Here is a 26,462-nt window from a genome sequence, read left to right on the forward strand (position 1 = left end):
GGAATTCCCGAACGCCAGGTGGAACCAAGTTCCTGACAGCGATGTCAGGAATGTCTAACTTCAGCCGAAGTGAATTCGGTAAATATGTTCCTCAATGTCAGCCCGTCAAGAGACTTTCGGCCACGTACTGCTTCTCAGAATGAAGAGGAGGTGGGCTGCAGAATTCCTGCTAGTTTGGTGAAGACGCAGTTCCATTTATAGTCCGGGCTGATTATCTCCCTCCCTGTCCACTGTCCAATCGAGCGCATGTGACACATTTGTCTTATCGATAGGGGGCATAAATACCCCAGCTCACAGCCCGACTCTGCCCCGCTCCACGCCGACAGTCTCTCATTAACCTGCACACGGCCGCACTCCGCACCGGCTACACCCCAAATGGCACCCAAGAAAGACGCCAAGAAAGCCGAGCCCAAACAGGCGGCTGCTCCTGCCCCGGCGCCAGCTCCCGCTCCCGAAGCAGCCAAGCCCAAGGAGCCAGCCGTCGACTTGTCCAAAATCAAGGTGGGTACGTTCTAGAGCAAAGCCAGCGGCTCAGAAGTGATGGAGAGCTTTGGCATTGCATTTTAGCGCGGTGACCAGGTTGCTGCCCGAGGAAGATCAAGCGAGATATCTTCAGTGTGTGCATGCGCTGAGAGTGTGAACGGGTACCAGTAAGTTCGATCGCAGCTGCCTTGTCTGCCCCGTGTATAACTCTTCCGAAGCCTGTTTTTTTTTTCATTTGTTTGGAAGTTAGAATGCCGGTCTAATTTGTAAAACGCTCGTTCTCGAAGGACCGCGTCATAACGCATCGCGGTAGAAAATTGCAACAGGGTAACTATTTCCCGTGGATTCTGGGGCCCCTCAGCCCAAATTATCAGCAGCCCCCCGCTCCCCTCTCGCCGCCCACCGTGGGGCGAGCCAGGACACAGAAACCGGTGACAGAAGTATTGCCAAATATGGGAGCGGCACCCGGGCGTGCCAGCTAATGTTACCATTAAGACGTCGTTGCTTTAAAAGGACAAACCTGGGAATGTGCCGGTCTCCCATCTGTTCCCCTAACTGGTAGCTCTCCGAGTTTGTCACTGTGTTGGACAGATCTCCGCACGGACAGACATTCTCAGCGCTCTGCCGATACCTGCTGAGTGACAATTTAAGTGCTGTCCAGGAATCCGCCTTGTGCTGTCAACCAGATGCGCCTTCTTAACTTTGCATTTCGCATGCTGTTAACACCGGGAGCACGGAAATTAAAACAGCGAACCTCCACCACCACCTGCAATTTTCCATTGAAGTAAGGGACTCCCAGGTTCACGACCCCACGCCAATCCCACCCCCCGCGGCCGGCGTTGTGTCCCGGCGCTAGGTTTCTCTGGAGAGCTGGCTCCTTGATACCCGTGCCCACTGGCCGAGCAGGAAGGCTGGCTCCTGCCGTAACGGTATTCCGAGGAAATTATTGCCCCCCCCCTCCCGATGTGAGGTGAAGTGACAGAAAGACGAAAGTCACCCTCAAGTTCCCGCCAAACGCGCCCCTCCCCGATATCCAGCATCGCAATAACCCGATCCCGGTGGGCGTCTGTTCACGGTGGTGGGGTTTCGGTTGGGATCTGCAGGCGGGGTGAGGTGGACTTGGAGGGGGTACACGTACGGGAGTTCCCAGGCGTTAACCAGGCTAGGTCAGATGTAGAGGCAATATGCAAGGGGGCTTTGAAGATGCGCTCATACGGCGTTGTGAATGAAGTAGCGTAAGGGGCGATGGGAGGGGGTTTAACTTAGTTCATATAAACGGGCTGTGGGGACACGTACACGGGGGTTCTGCTTGACGTGAACTCAAAGGACATATGTAAAGGTATGCTGCGAGGGTATAGTTAAGTGGTCTTTGGTGAGGTTTAAATGTACTGGAAATACATAAAGGGAATTGGACCATGTAACCCTCAGTACCCTTACATATCCCACTCATTGTCCTCATGCATATAAATCATGGTCCCCACCGTCCCCCACTTACATATACCCTGTTGTCACCTTTACATATACCCCACAGTCCCCCTTTACATGTACACCATTGTCGCCCTTTTATGTACCCCACGGTCCCTCCTTATATATACCCCACAGTCCCAATTTACATAAACCCCATAGTCCCCCATTACATAAACCCCACAGCCCCTCTTAAATGTACCCCATTGTCACCCTTGTATGTACACCACGGCCCATCCTTATATATATCCCATTGTCCCTCCTTATATGTACCCACTGTCCCCCATTACACATACCCTATTGTCACCCTTACATATATCTCACAGACCCCCTTGTATGTACCCCACAGTCCCCCTTACATGTACTCCACTGTCTCCCCCTTACATGTACCCCACTGTCCCCCTTGTATGTACCCCACAGACCCCCTTGTATGTACCCCACAGTCCCCCCTTATATGTACCCCACAGACCCCCTTGTATGTACCCCATGATCCCCCTTGTATGTACCCCACGATCACCCCTTGTACGTGCCCCACGACCTCCCCTTGTATGTACCCCACAGTCCCCCCCCTTGTATGTACCCCACAGTCCCCCCTTGTATGTACCCCATGATCCCCCTAGTATGTACCCCACAGTCCCCCTTACATGTACCCCCAAAGTCCCCCCTTGTATGTACCCCACGATCCCCCCTTGTATGTACCCCATGATCCCCCTAGTATGTACCCCACAGTCCCCCTTACATGTACCCCCAAAGTCCCCCCTTGTATGTACCCCACGATCCCCCCTTGTATGTACCCCACAGTCCCCCCCTTGTATGTACCCCTCGGTCCCCCCCTCGAATGTACCCCACGGTACCCCCCTTGAATGTACCCCAAAGTCCCCCCCTGTATGTACCCCACGGTCCCCCCCTTGTATGTACCCCACAGTCCCCCCTTGTATGTACCCCATGATCCCCCTAGTATGTACCCCACAGTCCCCCTTACATGTACCCCCAAAGTCCCCCCTTGTATGTACCCCACGATCCCCCCTTGTATGTACCCCACAGTCCCCCCCTTGTATGTACCCCTCGGTCCCCCCCTCGAATGTACCCCGCGGTACCCCCCTTGAATGTACCCCAAAGTCCCCCCCTGTATGTACCCCACGGTCCCCCCCTTGTATGTACCCCACAGTCCCCCCTTGTATGTACCCCATGATCCCCCTAGTATGTACCCCACAGTCCCCCTTACATGTACCCCCAAAGTCCCCCCTTGTATGTACCCCACGATCCCCCCCTTGTATGTACCCCACAGTCCCCCCTTGTATGTACCCCACAGTCCCCCCCTTGTATGTACTCCATGGACCCCCTTGTATGTACCCCATGGTACCCCCTTGTATGTACCCCACAGTCCCCCCCTTGTAGGTACCCCACAGTCCCCCTTGTATGTACCCCACAGTCCCCCCCTTGTAGGTACCCCACAGTCCCCCTTGTAGGTACCCCACGGTCCCCCTAGTATGTACCCCACTGTCCCCCTTACATGTACCCCACAGACCCCTTGTATGTACCCCCAAAGTCCCCCTTGTATGTACCCCACGATCCCCCTTGTATGTACCCCACAGTCCCCCCCTTGTATGTACCCCTCGGTCCCCCCTTGTATGTACCCCATGGTACTCCCCTTGAATGTACCCCCCAGTCCCCCTAGTATGTACCCCACGGTCCTCCTTGTATGTACCCCACAGACCCCCTTGTATGTACCCCACGGTCCCCCCTATATGTACCCCATGGTCCCCCCTTGTATGTACCCCATGATCCCCCCCTTGTATGTACCCCACAGTCCCCCCTTACATGTACCCCACTGTCCCCCCTTACATGTACCCCACAGACCCCCTTGTATGTACCCCCAAAGTCCCCCCTGTATGTACCCCACAGTCCCCCCCCTTGTATGTACCCCTCAGTCCCCCACTTGAATGTACCCCATGGACCCCCTTGTATGTACCCCATGGACCCTCTTGTATGTACCCCATGGTCCCCCTAGAATGTACCCCACAGTCCCCCCCTTGTATGTACCCCACGGTCCCCCTTGTATGTACCCCATGGTCCCCTCCTTGTATGTACCCCATGGTCCCCTCTTGTATGTACCCCACAGTCCCCCTTACATGTACCCCACTGTCCCCCCTTACAAATACCCCACAGACCCCCTTGTATGTACCCCACAGTCCCCCCTTATATCTACCCCAAAGTCCCCCCTTGTATGTACCCCACAATCCCCCCTTGTATGTACCCCACAGTCCCCCCTTATATGTACCCCAAAGTTCCCCTTGTATATACCCCACAATCCCCCCTTGTATGTACCCCACAGTCCCCCTTACATGTACCCCACTGTCCCCCTTACATGTACCCCACAGACCCCCTTGTGTGTACCCCACAGTCCCCCCTTATATGTACCCCAAAGTCCCCCCTTGTCTGTACCCCACAATCCCCCTCTTGTATGTACCCCACAGTCCCCTCTTGCCTGTACCCCACGGTCCCCCTTGTATGTACCCCACAGATCCCCTTGTATGTTCCCCATGCCCCTCCCTTGTATGTACCTCACAGCTCCCCCTTGTATGTACCCCACGGTCCCCCTCTTGTATGTACCCCACGGTCCCCCCCTTGTATGTACCCCATGGTTTCCCTCTTACATATACTGCATATATCCTTCTTACATATACTCCACATCCCCCTTTATATATACCCTGTTCCCCCTACATATAGCACCTATCCCACTTATGTAATCTCCATTGTGCCCCCTTTCATATACCCCTCATTCCCCCTTACATTACCTCACATCCCTTACTCATTGCCCATATAGAACCCTCTGACACACACACCTGGAGGATCTCCTTACCTAAAACTCAGCCAGAATGGGAATGTGTGCAGGATCATTGAGACTGAATTTCTCAGTATAACTACTGCCTCTGAGGGATAATACAAGGGAGCATTCAGGGGTAATTGAAAGGGCCTGTGGGGTTTATGTGTGAGGGAGATACTGAGAGGACTTTGATGGAACTTGTTGAATTGGAGGGTTTGAAGAGTGTATAAAGAGGATTCAGAAGGCTGTGTAAAGAGGAGCCCAGTTGCTCTCTTTTCCCCTTTCATCTTTTCTATCCTTCTTCCACCCAGCTCCATCTTCCCTGCATTCCCCTTCTCTTCTGTCCCCAGCCCTACCCTGCACTTCACATCCTGGCGCTTCCTTCTCTCCCACCCCAAGTCCTGATGCAGTCTCAACCTGAGATGTTGACACATCCTTTTCTTTCTGCTTAGCCTACGGAGTCCTCTCAACAGAGTGTGTCTTTACTCGCCCTTCTGGAAAGCACAGTCTAGTGTCCTCCTGGAGGCTGCAATGTAGCCAGGAAGATCTCAGCACTCCCAGATTCCACCTGGTCTCATCCTATCCCTGCGAATGGAGCTGGAGGTGAACTGGGTCCCACAGGTGGGGCAGCAGAGGCCTAAGATCATCCTGCCACATGCTGTGTGATAACCCTTTACACTGACTTCAGAGATCCGCACTACCTCCCTCCCTGGGCTCATCTATTTATTCTCAAATTGTCTGGTCATCATAAGTGATTATGAAATTAATTTAATGGGCTGGTTACAGCATGCCAGCATAATTATTTTCAATATTTTGCTCCTCTGGGATTATTTTCGCGATATTACTCTTTTCCCCCAGAAATCTTGTTGTCACTAATATCACTTTCTTCAATGGAAGGTTCATTCTGTTTCAGTGACTGTGTGGTGTTCTTTCTCACTTGTTTGGATTATTGCTGAATGTTCATTGATAGTAATGTCTTGCCTGTGCATTCCTCCCTTGCAATAGGTCTCTTGAGAACTCTGCAAAGGAAACAGAACATTGCAAATGCAGCTATGTCACATCAAGTTGCAGCCACTGTAGAACCCTGAGAGAGGTAGTAGCCACTGATTAGTGGATTGAGGGGCAGAATGAGGCTTTCCCACAGTCACATGAATGTTGGGTAGATGAATAATTCATCTGCAGTAATTTAAGCAACAGAAAAAAATGCAAAATCCCTCTCCCCTTCACAACCTTTCCAAACAAAACATTATTGAATACTGGACCTGAAACTGTGAACCCATACTTTTGGTGAGTTTCTGTGCCAGTTGAATTGTTGGACACCAAGGTAATCAAAACGTCTTGTTTGCCAGACCTCAGAGAACAGCGCTAACCCAGCCAACACCCTTCTTCACACAACCCTCAGCGACTCCTGAAAACTTGGCACGGCATTTTCTGCTTCATTCCAACATCAAACCGTTGACATACAACCCAAACAACAATGCTAAAATAGAACTTGAAATCACACAGGTGGAGACTTCTTCCTGGTCCTCATTCAGCATCAGAAAATTCCTAAATCAACTTTCAGATTGAAATTGCATGGTATGTCACTCTCCACAATTGAATCCTCAGCTCAAATCTCTATGTGAGTTCAATACTGTAATAGCACTGTACTCCAGCCACACACTAAAAGTACAACAGAAATCCAGGGCAGGAAATCTGTTTGACATCATTATAAATATTAAAATTTATCAGAAAATTAATTTATCGACAGAAAAGTAAACAGAACAATTACTGAGAATCATGTAACAATTAGCTTAGTATCAGTATTAGGAATGATTTTTTGAATTTTAACCAGAAGATTTAAGTTAGAAACACCTGAAAACAGTTACAAAGTAATTTACTTAATTATAAGTATACTTCAACAAAGACTTATGGAAAGGACATGTTTTGCTTGGAGGAAATAGAGTATCTATTGTTTAGAAAATATATTCAGTAAAGAAGCTAAACTGTTGGGGTGCAGGGATTGAACCTGATAGGTTTATGAGTTAATGGGTTCAGGAGACACCACACAGATGAACAGATGGAGAACTTAACATAGGTTGTCTCAAACTTTGCTTAGACCCATGGTTAGAATAATACACATTGTTCCTGACATGGAGGCCCTAGAGAAGATTAAGAGGGACTTTCTCAAAACCTGCTCGTTACAGTCATGAAAGATTTTCCTTTTTCCATAACAGAAAAGACCGAGCTACCACCTAAGCACTATCTGTAAGATTAGGAAGTGTTTGATTACATACTATAGAGGTGGAAGAGACATTTCCTTTGGTGGTCAGGTCCAAAATTAGGAATCACAAAACAATGGTGGTTAAATAATGCAATAAGGAATTTGGAGAATGAATAGCTGGAAGGATTCAGCATGTTGAACAGGATCTAATGAGGCAATGAGATGGTTGGTGTTTAAGGTTGAGGCCTACACCAGGACCGGCGCAGGGTCTTCATCCTGAATGTCAACTCTCCCTTTGTCCCCACCAATGATGACTTGACTCATTGAATTCTTCCAGCAGGATATCCTTGCTCCAGATTCCAGCAGTGTCATCTCCAAAGAATTCTGAGACACTGCTTTAGTGATGGGCACGTGACCAAGTGGTTAAGGCGTTCGTCTAGTGATCAGAAGGTCGCTAGTTCGAGCCTCAGCTGTGGCAGCGTGTTTGTGTCCTTGAGCAAGGCACTTAATCACACATTGCTCTAGTGTCTGTGTGAGGAGTGGCGCCCCACACAGACTTCCAATCTGTGCCTTGTAAGGCATGAAAATGCCCGACGCAGGCCTCTCATGGTCTGAGTCGACGTTCCTCCCCCACTCCCCCCCCCCAGCTTTAGAACAAAATTGATTAGAATCAGGTGCAGTTGGACTGAGCGGCAGAAATGTGCCTAAAGTAAGGCCAGGCAAATACACTGTGGGGAAGGATAGCAAATACTGTGTTGTTTAGTTTTGACGAAGAAGGAAGAAGAGATTAGTGTAGCAGGTTTGCATCGCGTATATATCATCCACATTGGGAAATGCTCTTTTCCTCCACTGTAAATCGCAAGTAAATCTTTGGCATTTAATTGAATGCAGTATTAAACCTCGGGTGCAGATGCTCAGAGATTCCGTGACAAATTTCTGGTAACGGTAGAAGTTTTCTCCTTTTTATTAATTTCTGGGGTTTGGGAGTAACCAGCAAGATCAGCCTTTATGTCCTAACCCAAGCAAACCTTGAGAGGGTGGTGGCGGGCTGTTGCTTTACTGTACTGCATGCCTTCTGCTGTAAATACTCCCATGGTTCTGCTGCAGACGGCTCTTCAGGATTTAGACTCAGTGAAGTGAAAACTGATGATATACGTACAAGTTATGAGGAGTATAGATAGGGTTAATGCAATTAGGTACTTTCTCCACCAAGGTTAGGTGAGACTAGAACTAGAGGTCAGGTCATAGGTTAAGGGTGAAAGATTTAAGGGGAACCTGAGGGGGAACTTCTTCCCTCAGACGGTGGCGTGAGTGTGGAACAAGCTACCAGTGGAAGTGGTGGATGTGGTTTTGATTACAACATTTTAGAGCAGTTTGGATGAATACATGGCTGGGAAGTATGGAGAGCTATGGTCCAAATGTGGGTCATGGGCTAGGCAAATAACAGTTTGGCACAGCCTAGATGGGCCAAAGGGCCTGTTTCTGTGCTGTAGTGCTCTATGAGTCAGGATGCTGTGTGACTTGGAAGGGATCACACAGGTAGCAGTGCTCCCATTCACCCGATGTCTTTGTCCTTCAAAGTGAGAGGGGTGGCTGGTTTAGGAGAAGCTCCCAGAGTAGGCTGGGTGAGACACTGCAGAGTATTTTGTAGATGGTACACAATGCAATCACTGTGTATCAGTGGTAAAGGGGCTGAAGATTAAGGATATCTGAAGTGATGCTTTGTCTTTGATGGTTTCAATCATCATGATGCCATAAAAGTCAAGGGCATTCAGTCACCTTGCTTGTGGAGGCCTGGAGTTAAGTATTCCTGACAAAACCTAAAATGTTCAGTAATGTAGGGCTCAGTGTAACGCTTCTACAACACTATAGGATCGGGGTTCAATTCCTGCTATCGCCTGTAAGGAGTTTGTATGTTCTCCCCATGACCTCATAGGTTTCCTCCAGGTGCTCCAGTTCCTTTGCACATTCCAAAGACGTACAAGTTGGGTTTAGTAAACTGTGGACTTGTCATGATAGTGCTGGAAGCACGGGGTCACTTGCCAAGCACAATCCTCGTTGATGTGATTTGATGCCTTTCACTGTTTATTTTGATATACCTGTGACAAATAAAGCTAATCTTTATCTTTATCTTGAGGAGGTCATTGGTGAGTTAGTGGCACTTCACTTTTAAACCACACTATAGGGAGGATGTTATGTTACTGGAGAGGGTGCAGAGGAGAGTTGCTAGGATGTTGCCTGGGATGAGGGGGGACTGGGCAAGCTGAGTGGAGGAGGTTAACAGGGGACTGCAGGAAGCCGGAAGTAGGAAAAGGAAGATAGATTTAGGGTATGGAATAAAAGATTCAGAGGAGATTCACTCTGGGTGGTAATTACCTGAAATGCACTGCTGGTGAGAAGAGTGGAAACAGAGTTGCTGACTGCGTGTGGGACTTGTCTGGGCATTGAAGACAACAGGCCAAGATGGGACTATTATGGATGGGTGCCCACTGGTCAATGTGTTGAGAGAATAATGACTGGATTGCAATTAAACAAACCAGATTTCTTCTGCCTTTTTGAATGGAGGTGCAGCTAGTTCTGAAGAACAGGTCATCTTCAGTACTTTAGCTGCAATGTTGTCCAATTCTGTAGCCATTATATGACACATTTGAGCATAAGACCTGAGTCGTCGTGGTACAGTTGTTCAAAGCATTGGTTTGGAGGAGGAGATATCGAGGTGATGTGAGGGGTACATTTTTCACACAGAGGCTGGTATATGGGATGAGCTGCCAGAGGAAGTACTGGATGCAGGAACAGTAACAACTTTGAAGAGTCTTCTAAACAGGTACTTGAATGAGCAAGGCAGAGGGGGATATGGAATTAGTGGAGGTAAGTGGGATTAGTATAGATAGACCAGAAGACCAAAAGACTTAGGAGCAGAATTGGGCCATTCAGCACATCAAGTCTGCTCCACTATTCCATCATGGCTGATTTATTTTACCTCTCAACCACATTCTCCTGCCTTCTTCCCATAACCTTTGATGCCTTTACTAATCAAGAACCTATCAACCTCCACTTCAAATGTACCTAATGACTGGCTTCCACAGCCATCTATTGCAGTCAATTTCACAGATTCACCACCCTGTGCTAAAGGGATGCCCTTGTATTCTGAGGCTGTGCCCACTGGTCGTGGACTCTCTCACTATTGGAAACATCTTCTCCATGTCCACTCTATTCAGGCCTTTCAATATTCTGTAGGTTTCAATGAGAACCCTCCCTCTCCCCATTCTTCTAAACTCCAGCGAGTACCGGCTCAGAGTGGGTACCTAATATGTTAACCCTTTAATTCTTGGGATAATTATTGTAAATCCTCTCTGGAGCCACTCCAATGGAATGAGTCCTTCCTTAGATAATGGGGCCCAAAATTGCTCAGAATAATACAAATGTGGTTCCAACCAACCCTTTTAAAGCCTCAGCATTACATCCTTGCTTTTATATTCTAGTCCTCTGGAAATGAATGCTAACCCTGCATTTGCTTTCCTTACTACTGACGCAACCTGCAAGGTAACCAAAAATTAAGACTCCCGATTCCCTTTGTATCTCTGATTTAGAAATTCACTCTCAGTTTAGAAAATAGATTACACCTTTATTCCTTTTAGCAAAGTGCATAACCATGCACCTCTCTACAGTCTATTCCATCTGCAATTTCTCTGTCCATTCTACTATTCCTTCTGCAGGCTCCCTGCTTCCTCAATGCTATCTGTCCCTCCACCTGCCCTTGGGTCATTATCAAACTTGACCGCAAAGCCATCAATTTCATCTATCAAATCATTGACATATAACATGAAAAGAAGTGGTCCCAACACAGACCCCTGCAGAATGCCACTGGTCACTGGCAGCCAACCAGAAAAGGCTCCCTTTATCCCCACTCTTTGCCTCCTGCCAGTCAGCCAATCTTCTATCCATGCTAGTTACTTTCCTGTCCATGGGTTTCTTTCTTGTCTAGCAGCCTCATGTTGGGCATCTGGTCAGAGACCTTCTGAAAATCCAAGCAAGCAACATCTCCTTTGTCTGTCCTGCCTGTTACTTCCTGAAATAATTCAGGCAAGATTTTCCTTAAGGAAGCTATGCTGGCTTATTTTACTGTGTGCCTCCAAATACCCCGAAACTTCATCCTTAATAATGGACACTAACATCTTACTAAGCACTGAAACCAGGCTAACTGGCCTATAATTTCACCACTTTTGCCTCCCTCCCTTCTTAAAGAGTGAAGTGATATTTCTCAGCTTCCAGTTCTCTCAGACTATTCCAGAGTTTAGTGATTCTTGCAGGATCACTACTAATACCTCCACAATCTCTTCAGCTACCTCTTCCAGAACTCTGGGGTGTAGTCCCATCTGGTCCAGGTGACTTATCTACCTTCAGCGCTTTCAGCTTCCCAAGCACCTTCTCCTTAGTAATAGCAACCACACTTATGCTCCCTGACTTTCTTGAATTTCTGTTGAGTTGCTGGTGTTTTCCACATTGAAGACTGATAGACTGAACTCAGTGGGCTAGAAGGCCCATTTCTATGCTGTACAATTCTGTAACATTTTTATATAATGTCTTCAATGAGGTGTAACAGTCCAGTGGTGGTCTCACGGAGCAGTATCATTTAAAATTTGTGATTGAGTCTTTGAGGAGCTTTTGGAATGGGCTATAAAAAGCATAGTTAAAACGTTATAATTTAGGGAACACCTTGCAGAAGTGACAGGAGGAGAGGCTTTAGTATGTGTAGATTGGGCTTCTGGTAGATAAAGGTGGAATGGGGGTGAGCTGGGAATTGTGCAGAAAAATGAGAGCAGACAATGTTGAAGGGTTGTTGTGCTGTTGGAAGATACAGAAGCAGAAGACATGGTTTGCCAGCACCTCCAAAAGTGAAAGGGTAGAACTGAGAGCGCAGGAACAGCCCATCAGCCCACAAAAATGCTCCATCACCATCTTGCCAATCGCATGAAGGCACACTTGTGGCACTATTTTCTACTCCCATCATCTTTCCATTTGTGCCAACCCAAGGTACCAATATTCTGCAATATTCTCCAATAATGTGGCTGGACATCATTTCCCTTTTCACAAAACCGTGTTGATTTTATCTGATTATCCTTTCTTTTAGATGTCCTTCTATCTGTAGGTTTGTGTATAGATCCTCACAGCTGCATTCAAACCTCTCAATCTTTTTACCATTTAAAACATGTATATCCAAATCAAAATATTTTATTCATATTTTAAACTGTTACATCATCAAAGGTGGTTATATCCATATTCAGCGAACATTCACATCTTTACAGTCACCTAAAAAATCTCAACACAAAACTGATGTTTCAACCCCAAACACTTTGCCATCGAAAGGTTATTACCCAATGTCAATGTGCCTGTAGATCAGTAGCAGGCGAGCCCATTTACTGAGTGCAGGGACTTGACACTGTAGATCCCTCTGCTTTTGTACCATGAGTTCCACGTGCCCTGATCTTATCCAATCACTTAGCCTGTCCATATCCCCTTACATAGCCCATGTATACATCCTCCCAGTGGACACCGCCACCATGGAAGAGTTTCTCGGGTTCCAGAGTCCCATCTCCCTGACATCAGTAGCTGCCCATAAAAATACCATGGCTCCTTTTACAGCAGGGAGCACCGGGGTGCACACCAAAGGTCCGGAGAAAGTGCTGACATGCCGCAGGCTCTCTCCTCGAATTCCAATGCTCCAAAAATAGGGTGGGCGGGTATTTCAGGCGCACTACTCCTGCCCTAAGAAAGTTAAGGAACTCGGGCGGAGGGGGTGGGCTGAGCCGCAACGATACCCGATCCGCTGCCCCGTCACCGACTTGCGGGCAATAAGAGGGCTGGCGTCGGGGAGCGGCAGTTCCATCCGTGGGTAGAACTCAGCGCCGTTCGTCACTCGCCGCTCCAGCCATGGTAGGTCGCCGCGCTGCCCTCTGCAATTCACTTTCCCGTTACCGCTGCATTTGCAATGTGTCCAATCTCTGTTTTCTTCTTCTCTTTGCAGTCGTTCTCAGCAGACGAGCTTGCCGGTAAGTGAGGCCGGGGTCCCGGGCCGGGGGTTGCCCTCCACATCCCCTCTGCCCCCCCCCGGCCCGGGCTCCCTCTCCACCGCTCCAAACCTCTCCCTCTCTCTCTTTCAGATCGAGTTCTCTGCGGAGCAGCAGGAAGGTGAGCAGCGGACACCGCCCGGCAAGCCGGCGCAGGAGGCGGCCACAGCCCGGAATCGGGCGGGGCGGGAGGGGAGGCTGGGCTGGGAGTGTCGACGGGCACTGCCCGTCTGACTGTAGGTGGGCGGGAGATCACTGCCGTCCGTGAGCGCCAGGTCTCTGCCCGTCTGTGAGTGGATGCGAGGAGTCGGTGGCTGAGTATACATGGGGGTGGGTCGGGTGCTGCCCACCTATGGGACGGTAATATACTGTATTTGACTGGGAACATTTGTTGAGAGTGGCTGTGTTGTGTGCAGTAGATTTGCCCTGGAGCATAGTGTGTATGTGGTATAGGGTGGGTAGCTTTAGTGTGTCAATGGGCATCTGTGGGCAGGAATTATGTCGGAGTGTCTGGGCAGGTGTGCGTGAGATTATTTATTGAACTATTATGAGGTAATAGAATAGAGGTAGGGAGAATCTTCTTCAGCCAGAAGGTGCAGAAACTGTGGTATTTATTGACACTGACAGCTGTCGAGGCCAAGTCATTGGGTATATTTAAAGCAGAGGTTGATAGGTTCTTGATTGGTAAAGATGTCACAGGTTCCCGGGAAAAGTCAGGAGAATGGGATTGAGAGGGATAATAAATCGGCCAGGGTGGAATGGTGATGCAGATTCAATGGGCTGAATGGCCTAATTGTGCTCCTATGTCTTATGGTTTTAAGCTTGGTCACTGGGACTGTGGGAGGGAACCAGGGTGCCGGGAGGAAAACCACGCAGTCACGGGGAGAACATAGATGTTCTTTACGGGCAGTGGCAGGAATTGAACCCAGGTCGCTGGTACTGTAAACCGTTGTGCTAACCACTGCGCTACCATGTGCGTGTGTAGGAAGGAGGGTCAGTGGTCAAGCCACAAGCCTGTTTTTGCTGCTGTAAAGCCACTGCTAGGTGCTCTGCCAGTAAGAACTCGAAGTCTGGGAAGTTGAGTGGGACATTGATCATTTTGAAGACGATCATCGCACCCCTGACACGGCTGGTCTGGCTAGGACAATGTTGTGGCCACCTGCACCTTCCCTGTACCCTGAGGAATGGTTCCCTTAGCTCTTCTCTCAGCCTTTTCCCCTAATCAATATATTTAGCGATGCAATGATAATTTTATTTATTTTTTATTTATTGACATACAGCGCAGAATAGGTCCTGCCAGCTCTTTGAGCCACACTGCCCAGCAATCTCCCAATTTAATCTTAGTCTAATCACAGGGCAATTCACAATGACCAATTAACTTATCAATTGGTATGTCTTTGGAATATGGGAGGAAACCAGAGCACCCGGAGAAAACCCACATGGTCACAGGGAGAACAGCAGAAGGAACTCTGCAGAAATCTTAGCAATGAAACGTCAAGCTGCTCAGTGATATTGAAAGGGTGGGGAGGGGTCTGGGAGGGGGACACATTGGTTCCCCACATGCGCCGATGAGTAGCATTACATTAGTGGAGCTGAACACATGGACTGTGCCCTTTCCTGAATACCGAGAGTTCTAATGCCAGTCCTGACTGAAACGGGCTCTGGTTTCCTCCTATACTCCAAAGCTGTTTGGGTCAAAAAGGTAATCGGCTACTGTGACCAACAGCAGCTGGTTGGCAAACTGGGTCTGGGTCTTGGTCAGCTTGTGTGACAGAAAGAGTTACAGGAAAATGCGTGGAGAAATCCAGTTGCTGTGAGAGCTGGTGTAGACCCGTACGAGGGTCTGAATCAGGCACTGTCTGTATAGAGACGTAGCTAAAGTCATCCACCTTTCATCCAGCAACTGCACTTTCTAGTGCAGTCCAGTATAAAGTAGAAGGTTGGGTGACTGGCCAACACTGAAGCTAACAGGGAAGGCACCTCAAGCAGCGTGGATCAGTGTCAGCCTGACCACTCTACCCAAAAACACCCGTGTGCCTTTGAGACATCCACAGTCCACCATCTGCAGATACAAAACGCTGGAGGAACTCAGCAGGTCGGGCAGCATCAGTGGAGAGAAATACAGCAAATTTTTTTGGCTGGGAAACTTCATCAATTGAAATCGGCTCTTTAATCCTCTCCATAGATGCTGCCTGACCTGCTGAGTTCCTCCGGTATTTTGTATGTGTTACTCTGGATTTTCTGCATCTGCAGAATCTCGTGTGTTTACCATCTGCAGTTCGTGGAATTTTTCTCTGTATACTAGCCACTTAAGCTCTACGCCTCACCAGAAAAGACTTCTGGGGATTAACTTAAACATAAAATTGGATTCATGAATGAGTAGGGGCAGGTTTGTCCCTCTACATCGCACACAGACGTGTCAGAGGTTCGCACTGGTTCCCCCATTTCCAGTGTATTTCTGCTTTCTCTGCCACTCTTGATTATTGGCCTAGATCCGGATTGTGCAGGCTGGTGCCTAACCAGTGATTTTAGTGTAGTCATGGTTCAATGTATTCTTTCCAATCCTACCTATCTTATATGTGTTGTCATGTTCTCTACCCTTTAGACTTCAAGGAGGCTTTCCTCCTGTTTGACAGGACTGGTAATTCCAAGATCACCCTCAGCCAAGTGGCAGATGTTATGAGAGCTCTCGGTCAGAATCCAACCAACGCCGAAGTGAAAAAGATCCTGAACAACCCCAGTGCAGAGGGTAGGTCTCCTGGACAGGATGGATAGGATGAATGCTATCCTACGCTGTGTAATTAAAATTCTACAAAGTCATGTGGCCAGGATCTGATTATTTGCAATGAGTTATTTTGGTGTGTTCCCCTCTAGAGCTGACCGGAAAAGCCATTGATTTTGACCAGTTTCTTCCCATGCTTCAGGCCATGGCTAACCACAAAGACCAGGGATCCTATGAGGACTTTGTTGAAGGTCTGCGTGTTTTCGACAAGGAAAGCAATGGCACAGTGATGGGCGCTGAACTTCGCCACGTTCTGGCCACACTGGGTAAGGAAGGCACCCATTGACAACATTAAAGCACCAGCTCTTATCAAACGAAAAGTAAATACCATTCAAGCAAAATGGAGTTTGAAAGTAAAGAGGGATTTTTTTTCAAAATCTTGTAGAAAATCTTCCACTTCTGGTTACTGTCATGGTTTTGTTGCCAATGAAAGTTTGCCTTGAAGCATTTTGGCTAAATCTGGAATAAATGGGGATGCACACTTGCGTGGTCCTGTAAGAGTAAACAGCCTCATAGAACAGTCGACAATGTTGGATTAATTTGTCCAGTTAGTCCACATCAAAATCCCACAAATGATCAGGTGCCTAGTGCTTGGCAAGTGTTACTCAAAGAAAGCATCTTAGCAAAGTCAGAAAAAAAACACTTCCTGTGTGTGTACATATTGGAACGAGCCAACAGGATCCTTAAATGTAAAGGAATACTCCTGGCGAGATTAATGAGTCTGGAAATTAATCCCTAGCAACCCATAATCTAAATTGCAAAAGTTTTGAAAGAGGTGGTTGTGGAGAAGTTAAGGTCATCTTCTACGACTCTACAGATTCAGGAATTATTTCTGTCATCGGAGGGTTGCAAATATCACCTGACATTTTAAAAATGAGACAGAGCAAGACAGAACTGCAGACCACCAATCTGGCCATCTGACTTTAGTCATTGGGGAAACAGCTATAATGTGCAATGTGGTGACAAGACATTAAAAAAAAATCATGACTGAGTAGAGGAAACAAAGTAGGGAAAGAGAAATCATGTTTGACAAATCTGGAGTTCTTTGAGGATATATCTTGGAGACTGAGTGAGGAAGAATTTGTGGATGTGGTGCATCTGGATTTCTAGATGGCCTTTGATAAGGTCCCAAAGGGAGCCAGTGAATAAGGTTTGACATACACAGTTGGAGTAGTGTAACAGCATGGACAGAGATTCAAACGCAGACTACTGGAGGAACTTGGCAGTGTTTGTGGAGGCAAAGGCATGGCCAATATTTCGGGTTGATACCTGCATCAGGACTGGTAGTGAAAAGTGGAGATAGTCAGTATTAAAGCACAAGACGGGCTGACAGGCTTTAGGTGAGCCAGCTAAGGAAGGAGATGATGGGAAGTTGGAGCCAAGGAGAGGGAGTGTTGGAGCTGGGAGACTTCGATGGAGGTGGCATGAACATAACTATTTCTCTAACTTCTGATAAATTTTCTCCTTCCGCCTCCCCTCTTGTTCTTTTCCCCATTATAGCTCCCTTCTTGCCCTTTTTCCTCATCTGGTCATCATCTCCCTCTGGTGCCCCACCTCCTTCCCTGTCTCCCATGGTCCACTCTCCTCTCCTCTCAGATTAATACTTCGTCAGCCCTTCACCTCTTGCACCTATCACTTTCCAGCTTCTCACTCTCCCCCTCCCCACCTGCCCCCTCACCTGGCTTCACCTATCTCCTTCCAGCCTGTACACCTTCCCCCTTTACCCCCCCACCTTCAAATTCTGGCTTTTTCCCCCTTCCTTTCCAGTCCTCTTGTAGGGCCTTAGCCCAAAATGTCAAACCATTCATTCCTCTCCATAGATGCTGGCTGACTTACTAGTTCTTCTAGCATTTTGTGAGTTCAGAGACAGTAGCGAGTGTGTGATAGGAAGAAACAAGATAGAGTAAAACAAAGCAGATAGAGCCGGGGGTGGGGAGCGGAGCAAAGCAGAGGTTGGAAGGTGATAAATGGAAACAGGACACTGTAGATGCTGGAATTTGAGAGGGAAGGAAGGTGATTGAGTAAGAAATTTAGAATTGCCTACTTAAAATTTACAGAATCTGTAAGAGGGCTTAACAGGGGAAATGTGGGGTAGGGTGATGTTCCTAGTTAAGTTATCCAGGATGTGGGGGCACAATTGAAATAAGGGTAAATCACTTGGGGCCGAAATGAGGAGATATTTCTCTACTCAGTGAGAAGTAGACTTTGATATTCATGCCCTGGAAGACAGTGGAAACTCAGTCGCTGAATTTATTCAAAAGAAAAATTGTTAGATTGTTTGATATTATGCAGGAAATAAGTCATTGCAACCTCAGATCATAAGACCATTCCTGCACTGCTTGTTTGCTGTAACTGTAAAACTTTATTCTGTGCTCTATTCTTTTTCCCTGTACGACCTCAATGCACTGTTGTAAGGAATAGATCGGTGTGAACAGCGTCCAAGGCGAATTTTCCACTGCACCTTCCAAAATATGAAAGTAGTGAAGCAATTTACCAAAATTGGCATCAGACAGGAGTATAGTACTGATGTAAAAGATCAGCAAAGATCGAATTGCCTAGTGCAGTGGTCCCCAACCACCGGGCCACGAGCATGTGCTACTGGGCCGTGAGGAAACAATATAATTTGGCGATATGAAAGGATATGAGTCAGCTGCACCTTCCCTCATCCCTGTCACGCACTGTTGAACTTGAACACACACACCACCCCCCCCCCCGCCCCCGGTTGGCCAGTCCACAAGAATATTGTCAATGTTAAATCGGTCCGCGGTGCGCAAAAGGAGGACCCCTGGCCTAGTGGAACAGTCTGAAGGGACTATTCTTTATTCTCACCACCTTATATTTCTTGGTGGACTTCCCAGCTTAAATGGTATTTGAATAAAAGTGAATGGTAAAGCTGGACAGAGACTGAAACAGTGCAGAGAAAATAAGTAAAAAATTATCTAACAAGCAATGAGTCCTTGTATCATGCATCAGGATATTAGAATTAGAGAGCTGTACAGCATAGAAATGGACCCCTCCGCCCCCTGCCTCTCTGCCCACCATCATGCCAATCCATACCAATTCCATCTGCACGCATTAATTCCATGTCCCTCCATGCCCAGCTCAATTTAATACTTGTCCACGTGCCTCAAATGCCCTTCCTGTTGCTGCCTCCACTATCTCCTCTGGCAGCACATTCCAGAAAACTACGACTGAGGTGGAAAGCGTGCTCCTCAGATCTTTTATAAACCACCTCCTTTTCACCTCTAGTTTTAGACACCCCAGCCGAGGAGATGGACTCTGGTTATTTGCCCTATTCATCAGATCACCTCTGAGATCCCATACTCCAGCCAAAGTAGACCCAACCTATCTCGTCCCTCCTCATAACCCAAGACCTCCATTCCCAGTAACATCCTAATGAAGCTTTTCTGAACTTTCTCAACCTTAATCTCATCTTTCCCACAGTATGGTGTACAGAATGGCGCACAATACTCCAAATGCAGCCCATCCAATGTTCTAGACAACTTGTCTGAGATGTCTGAGAGGCTTAGATGAAAATGTAGGTACATGGGTTAGTAAATTTGAAGATGACCTGAAGATTGCTGGACATTGTCAAAGGGGGAGGCATTGATCAGTTAGATATGGCACATGAATTTTCATCCAAGCAGTGGAAGGCATTATAATTTGCAAGGTCAAGTGGAAGGGGAAAGTACACCGTTAATGGCAGGACCCTCAACAGCATTCATATACAGTGGGAACTTGGAGTCGAATCCCATAGCTCTCTGCAAGTGGCCATGCAGTAGACGATGGTAAGGAAGGCATATGGCATGCTTGCCTTTATTGGTCAGGACACTGAGTATAAGAAAAAGGAAGTCGTGTTGCAGCTGTATAAAACTGTGCTTAGGCCACAGTATGGTATGGTGTGCAATTCTGATCACCCTATTACAGGAAAGGTGTAAAGGTGTAGAGGCTTTGGAGAAAGTGTAAAAGAGGGTTACCAGGATGCTGCCCGGATTAGAGGATATGAGCTACATGGAGAGTTCGGACAAATTTCAATTCTTCCCTCTGGAATGGCAGAAGCTGAAGGGAAATCTGATAGAAGGTTATGACATTGTGAGAGGCATAGTTCAAGTTCAAGTAAATTGTCATTTCAACCTTGCATATGTATAATGCCACATGAAACAATGTTCCTGCAGACCAAGGTGCACAACACAGTACATGACTCACACAACGCAGAAAGTAATATTACCACAAATTATTAACGTTTATGCCTCAAGTTAAAACATAAACAATATAACACCACTGGTGCTTCACGTGGTAGACAGTCACAATCTTTTTCCCAGGGAGAAATGTCCACCAGCAGAGGACATGTATTTATGGTGGCGGGGGGGGGGGGGGATAATTTAAAGGTGATATGAAGGACGGGTTTTATTTTACACTGAGACTGGTGGTTGCCTGCATTGGGCTGCCAGAGGTGGTGGTGGAAGCAGATATGGCAGTGATTGTTCGATAGGCACAAGACTATACAGGGAATCGAGGATATGATTCCGAACAGGCAGAACAGATTGACTTTAATTTGGCACAGACATTATGGGTCGAAGGGCCTCTTCCTGTGCTGAACTGTTTTATGTTCTAGATTCTGACCGTATCATGGTACGCTAATTCTTGCTTTAGCCGATGAAGGTAAGCATGCTGTGCACGTCCTTCACAGGACTGAACGCTAGCGTGGTGGTTAATGCAATTGCTTTACTTCGCCAGCGATCACTGATTGGGGTTCGACTCCTCAGTCTGTACATTCTCCCCGTAACCACGCCGGTTTCCTCCGGCTGCTCCAGTTTCCATTACAAACACATGGGGTTAGGTTTAGGGTTTGTAGGTTGTGGATGTTCTACGTTGGAGCCAGAAGCATGGAAACACTTACAGGCTGCCCCAGCACAATCCTCACCGATTTGATTTGAGGCCACAACACATTTCACTGTATGTTTCGATGTACATGTGACAAATTAAGCTAATCTCTAAATCTCACCTTTTCTTCCTGCTTCGCCATTTTCAGTACATCTATTGGTATGTACTTGTTCTCCCCAGACTATAGTGACTATAATTCAAAAATGCACCCCAGGGCACTGTCATTCACTGTATAAATTCTACTCTGGTGTAACTTCTCAAAGTGCGTCACTTCATATTTGTCTGAGTTAAATTCCATCTGCTGTTCCTTTGGCCACTTTCCTTGCTGTAACCTGTAGACAACCTGCTTCACTGTCCACTGAACAACCAAATTTGGCAATAGCACAGTCTTACTAACCACACCACCTACATTCTTATCCAAATCATACACATAAGAAATTCTGCAGGTGCTGGAAAACCAGGGTAACACGCACAAAATGCTGGAGGAACCTCAGCAGGTCAGGCAGCATCTCTGGAAAGGAATGGAGAGTCAACGTTCTGGGCCAAGGCCCTTCATCAGGCCCTCAGCCCAAAACGCCAACTCTGTGTTAGTATGTGGGCGTGTTGATCAGTGCAGAAGACTGACTGTGACCCAGGGCTGTGAGCAAACAGTATATGCTGTGCAGAGGAGTGTAGATACTATGGAATGAGAGTGTTGGGGAATTATGTGAAACATTGTTCTAGGTAACCTGCCTTCAATTAGCCTGATTTACAGATCCTGATGAATTTCTTTAGCCAGAAAGTGGTAAATGTGGAATTTATTGCCACAGACAGCTGTGAAGGCCAAGTCATTGGGTATATTTAAAGCGGAGGTTGATAGTTTCTTGATTAGTAAGGGGGTTAAAGGTTATGGAAAGAAAGCAGGAGAACGCAGTTGAGAGCGATGATAAATCAGCCATGATGGAATTGTGGAAGAGACTTGATGGGCTGAATGGCCCAATTCTGTTCCTATGCCTTATGACTTGTAGCTAAGTGGCTGTGCTCGAGATTCTCAAAACTCGTGTTCATCGGAAGGACAAAATCCTCTCCAAAGTTTCAAGAGGTTTTTGGTAGGAGTGATCTGTTCACTCTTGGGAGCTCTTTATTTATAATGTTTGCTTGTGTCCCAATATTTCCTCATACCTGGAATACACGCCTGCTTTCTAGCTTAGCATCCCAGGCTTAACAACACCAAATCCAGAGCGCACTCACTCACTGGCCACTTCATGAGGTACAACGGCTCTTTAATGCAAGTATCTAATCAGATGATCCTGTGATAGCAACTCGATGCATAAAACCAGGGCCAAGAGGTTCAGTCATTTTTCATCAGAATAGGGAAGGAATATGATCTCAGAGGGGATGATGTGCTGATACTTGCGTGTGTTCACCAGGTGAGAAGCTGACAGAAGAGCAGGTGGAAGAGCTGCTGAAAGGACAGGAAGATGCCAACGGCTGCATCAACTATGAGGGTATGTGCTTATATGAGCTCCTTATTTCCCTTGGTATTTCATTTTGCTTTTCCTGTATTCTATCCTTGCATCTTACTAATTCATTCTTACTTTCTTTCTCAGCATTTGTCAAACACATCATGTCTGTTTAAGAGGGATCCCCATGGTATGCTGTCTTCTTTCATTTGTCTCTTTGCATCCCAGTCTGTTTCGTGTTGTGTGGCTCCTAACTTGCGACGTCCACTCGTCCCTCACTCACCTGTGGCCCATTCTCCGCACAGAAGCAATCTCGAACCATCCGCTGCTTTGCAGTTGTTTCTGATAAAGACATTTTAGAAAGCGGAAGTGCAGAGTGGGAGAAATGTATCTCAGGGTGGGTTATTCTAGCCAAAACCAGGTAGATATTACAGCTTCTTGATGCAGCAGTTTCAGGTAAATAAACTGGTTTATTTTTGCCACATGTACTGAGGTACAGTGGAAAAACTGTTTTGCATCCCACCCATTTCATCACATCAGCACATCAAAGCGGGACGAGGGAAAAGCAGTAACAGAATGCAGAATAAAGTGTTACAGTTACAGAGAAAGTGCAGTGCAGGCAGACAAGAAGGTGCAAGGCCCACAATGAGGTAGATTAAGGTCAATAGTTCCTCCAGTCCTACCAGGGGATTGGGGCAGGACGAGTCTTTGGTTACGTCGGCCGCTCTACTTGAGAAGTAGAGAGTCCATGGAGGGAGGCTGGTTCTCATGATGTTCTGAACTTCAGCACTATATGAAAAGGGGACCCAAACAGTTGCAGCTGAACCTTAAGGCTTCTTTTCCCATTTCCAACTGAACTGAGCAAAAAGTATCAGTCCTCATTTTAACTGTGAGTTATTTAAGTTGACGACATGGGTGCAGGGCTGAAGGGGCTAATGTTCTCACTCGTTACAGGGTAAGGGCTTCACAGGCAAGGCCGGGACTTAGTGTCTTTCTTTAAGAGTGTGAGCTGGTATGTGTTGAACTTTCTCCCCATGACAGTACGGGGAAGATATCCTTGAATTTGGAACTAATCATTCTGATGGAATGGCAAAATATATTACAATCACAGATTGATGAATTGCTAGTCTTTAGGGAATTGAAGGATGAGGAGAGAGCAGGAAAGTGGAAGTGAGACACAAGATCAGCCATGATGTTGATGAATGATAGAACAGACTTTGAGGTGGGGGATACGGACGGCCCCCCTTGGGGGTCGGGGAATTGGATGGCCTGATCTTGCTGCTTTTTCATTTCTCCTGGAAGCTGGAACTAGTGCTATTTCCAACGGCACGAGTTCCTCTTCTGAGAGTGGGGTTTCTGTGTCCGGGCGAGGTGGTTGTCTAGCCTGGGGCCCTCTTCTGACAGTGGGGTTTGTGTCTGGAGGAGGCTGTTACAGTGTGGCCTGTAGGAACTACACAGAGCATTCACAGAGGCACAGATATCAGGAAGGAGAGGCTGATTAGAACACAGATCACAGACTGTTGCAGCACAGTACAGGCCCTTTGGCCCACAATTTTGTACCCAACTTTTAACCTACTCTAAGATCAATCTGTCCCTTCCCTCCTACAGAGCACTCCATATTTTTCATCATCCATGTGCATCTTACCTCTGACATTTACTCCCCCACATTTACTTTCCTCCAATCATCTTACAATTATGCCCCTCATATTAGCCATTTCCACCCTTAGTGGAAGTCTCCAGCTGTCCACTCGATCTATGTCTCTTATCATCATGAGTATCTCTATCAAGTCACCACTTCTCCTCTGGATTGTTCAACCTTTCCTCATAAAACATACCCTCCACTCCAGGCAGCATCCTGGTAAATCCCCTCTGCACCCTCCTCAAATGTTCCACGTCCCTGCTATAACGAGGTGCCCAGAATTGGTGTAGGAGTTGGGGCTGTTGGAGGGAAGGATCACGCTGCGAGAAGCTGTGAGTGCTTGTAAACTCCTGGAAGTAAAGCTTTTAGAAATGTGGCCGGTTCAAGTTTTCTTGTGAAGCATTCCGTACGGCTTGGATTTGACACTTTGTTCACGTCCTTTGTACTGGTATTTCTTTCCCAGAAGTGGTGCAAATGTTTATGAATCGCTGAACACCTGATACAGCCGCGATGTCCCATCCTGGAACCATCCCATCAGTGCAATCGGTCCCCTTTCAAGCTTGCACAAGAACCACTTTTTTTTTACATATCGAATGGACTATATTTGAAACAACAAAAGGGGAGAAAGAAAACAAAGAACCTGATATTTTTGGTACTAAACACTATGGATAAAACTACTCAGTTTGTCCACGGTGTTTTGACGTGGTTGAAAAGTGCACGCGAATGTCAGAATCCAATAAAGGCTCCGTGGTCAATCTCTGGTTGTATTGTTCCTGTTATATACCTTCCACACTGGGCAGTCCTCAAGATCAAGGTTATTTTGTATTGGCACACGTGCGCTGTGTAAAGGCCATGGAAAGTATCTTTGTGCAGCGTAAAGGCCGTGAAAAGATCTTTATGCAGCAGTACAGTACTTTACAAGAGGAGGAAAAAATATAAGTTAACGTAGACTTAAATTAACATAAATTATACATATTTTACAATAAAAGAAACATAATGTCATGTACAAAACTGAGAGAGACAAAAATATATAGACTGTGGTAGAATGAAGGCTTTGTTGTCTCAGCTCAGGATCTTGATGGCACTGGGGAAGAATCTGTGGTTGAACCTTGACGTGTGGGTCATCAGGGTCCGGTACCTGTTGCCCGTTGGCAGCATTGAGAAGCGGGAATGGCTCAGATAGTGGGGGACCTGATGATGGATGTTGCCTTCCTGAGACATTGGCTCTCATAGATGTCCTTTGGTGTTGGGGAGAGCTGTACCATGATGGAGGTATTTGAGCCCACTGCTGTCTGTGGCCTCTTGCATTCTCGTGGATTGGCTTCCCCATACCAGGCCGTCAGTCAGAATGCTTTCCACTCTACATAAGACCATAAGACGCAGGAGCAGAATTATGCTATTGGGCCTAGCGAGTGTAGTCCACCATTCTATCATGGCTGATTTATTATCCCTCTTAAACCCACTCTCCTGCCTTTTCCCCATAACCTTTGATGCCCTCACTAATGAAGAATATATCAAGCTCCACTCTAAATTTACCCAATTACTTGGTAGAATGAATGCCACAGATTCAGCAGCCTTTGGCTAAAGAAATTCCTCCTCTTCTCTAAATGGACATACTTTCATTCTGAGGCTCTGTCCTGATTCTAGACGCCTCCCACTATAGGAAACATCCTCTCCAGGTCCATTTTATTTAGGCCTTCCTGTATTCAGTAGGCTTCAATGATATCCCTCCTCATTCCTCTGAATTCCAGAGGGTACAGGCCCAGAGCCATCAAACACTTCTCTACATCTACATCTCTAGTCATTTGGCAGAATCTCCAATAACATGCCAAATTTCTGGGAGTAGAGACATTGATGTGTCTTCTTTGTGCTTGTATCTACATGCTGGACCCAGGATAAATACATAATTCATAAATACTACAAAAATTATAAATAAAATGCCAGACTTTAGCTACATTAAATTTTCAAGGAGCACTGAGTAGTGTGTTGCCATTTCTCCTGACTTTCACTATTGAGTTCTGCTATTATGGGAAGATTGCTCCCTTCTTGGAGTCTAGGACCAGAGGGCATGGCCTCAGAATAGGACATCTTTTTAGACCATAGATAAAAAGGTATTTCTTTAGCCAGAGTATGGTGAATTTGTAGAATTCACTGCCACAGGTGGAGCAGAATCGACGGGCTAATTCTGCTCCTGTGTCTTATGATCTTATTGCTTGTTCTTAGCTCAACTGCAAAATCTTCAACTTTTCCAGAACCACCCTGATCACACAACATCAACAAAAGTAGTAGCTTTCATCTGACAATGGCCTTGTCACTTGGCATTGAATAGTATTACTTGTGGTTTCAAACCAGCAACCATGGGTGAGCCATGAAGATAGAAAACCCGGGGACTGAAGAGGTGGAATTAAAGGTAGAATGAGAATGCAGAACTAGGCACAATTTGTCACCAGAAGTAATTAGCAGTTATTGGGGTAACTTCAACATTAATGCTTGGATTCCTGATGACAGTAATACAAAGATTTACTGTAAGTCTCAGGTAGGCATAGATGTAATGCCCGGGTATAATTTCAACAAATAGTAATTCTTTAAGGCATATTGGAACCTAGAATCCACCTGCATTGCAGGATGCATGGGAAACTCCATAGATGGGGTCCTTTTACAATAAGATGA

General features: G+C 46.7%; 1 protein-coding gene across 2 annotated transcripts; it reads left to right on the top strand.

The window, feature by feature from the left end:
- The first annotated feature begins 306 nt into the window (after positions 1-306).
- LOC134348321 (myosin light chain 3, skeletal muscle isoform-like) lies at positions 307-24,549 on the top strand. 2 transcript variants are annotated; one of them, XM_063051502.1, is made up of 7 exons: positions 307-501; positions 13,139-13,166; positions 15,651-15,794; positions 15,920-16,093; positions 22,121-22,198; positions 22,301-22,343; positions 24,256-24,549. In XM_063051502.1, exons 1-6 carry the CDS (start codon positions 376-378, stop codon positions 22,327-22,329), a joined length of 579 nt encoding a protein of 192 aa, XP_062907572.1. In that variant the 5' UTR covers positions 307-375; the 3' UTR covers positions 22,330-22,343; positions 24,256-24,549. The 2 variants fall into 2 exon arrangements, with proteins under 2 accessions (XP_062907572.1, XP_062907573.1); XM_063051503.1 differs by lacking the exons at positions 307-501; positions 13,139-13,166 and adding exons at positions 12,779-12,911; positions 13,003-13,027.
- Positions 24,550-26,462: the final 1,913 nt, after the last annotated feature.

This window comes from Mobula hypostoma, chromosome 6 (genome assembly GCF_963921235.1).
Source record: "Mobula hypostoma chromosome 6, sMobHyp1.1, whole genome shotgun sequence".
Lineage (NCBI taxonomy): Eukaryota > Metazoa > Chordata > Chondrichthyes > Myliobatiformes > Myliobatidae > Mobula > Mobula hypostoma.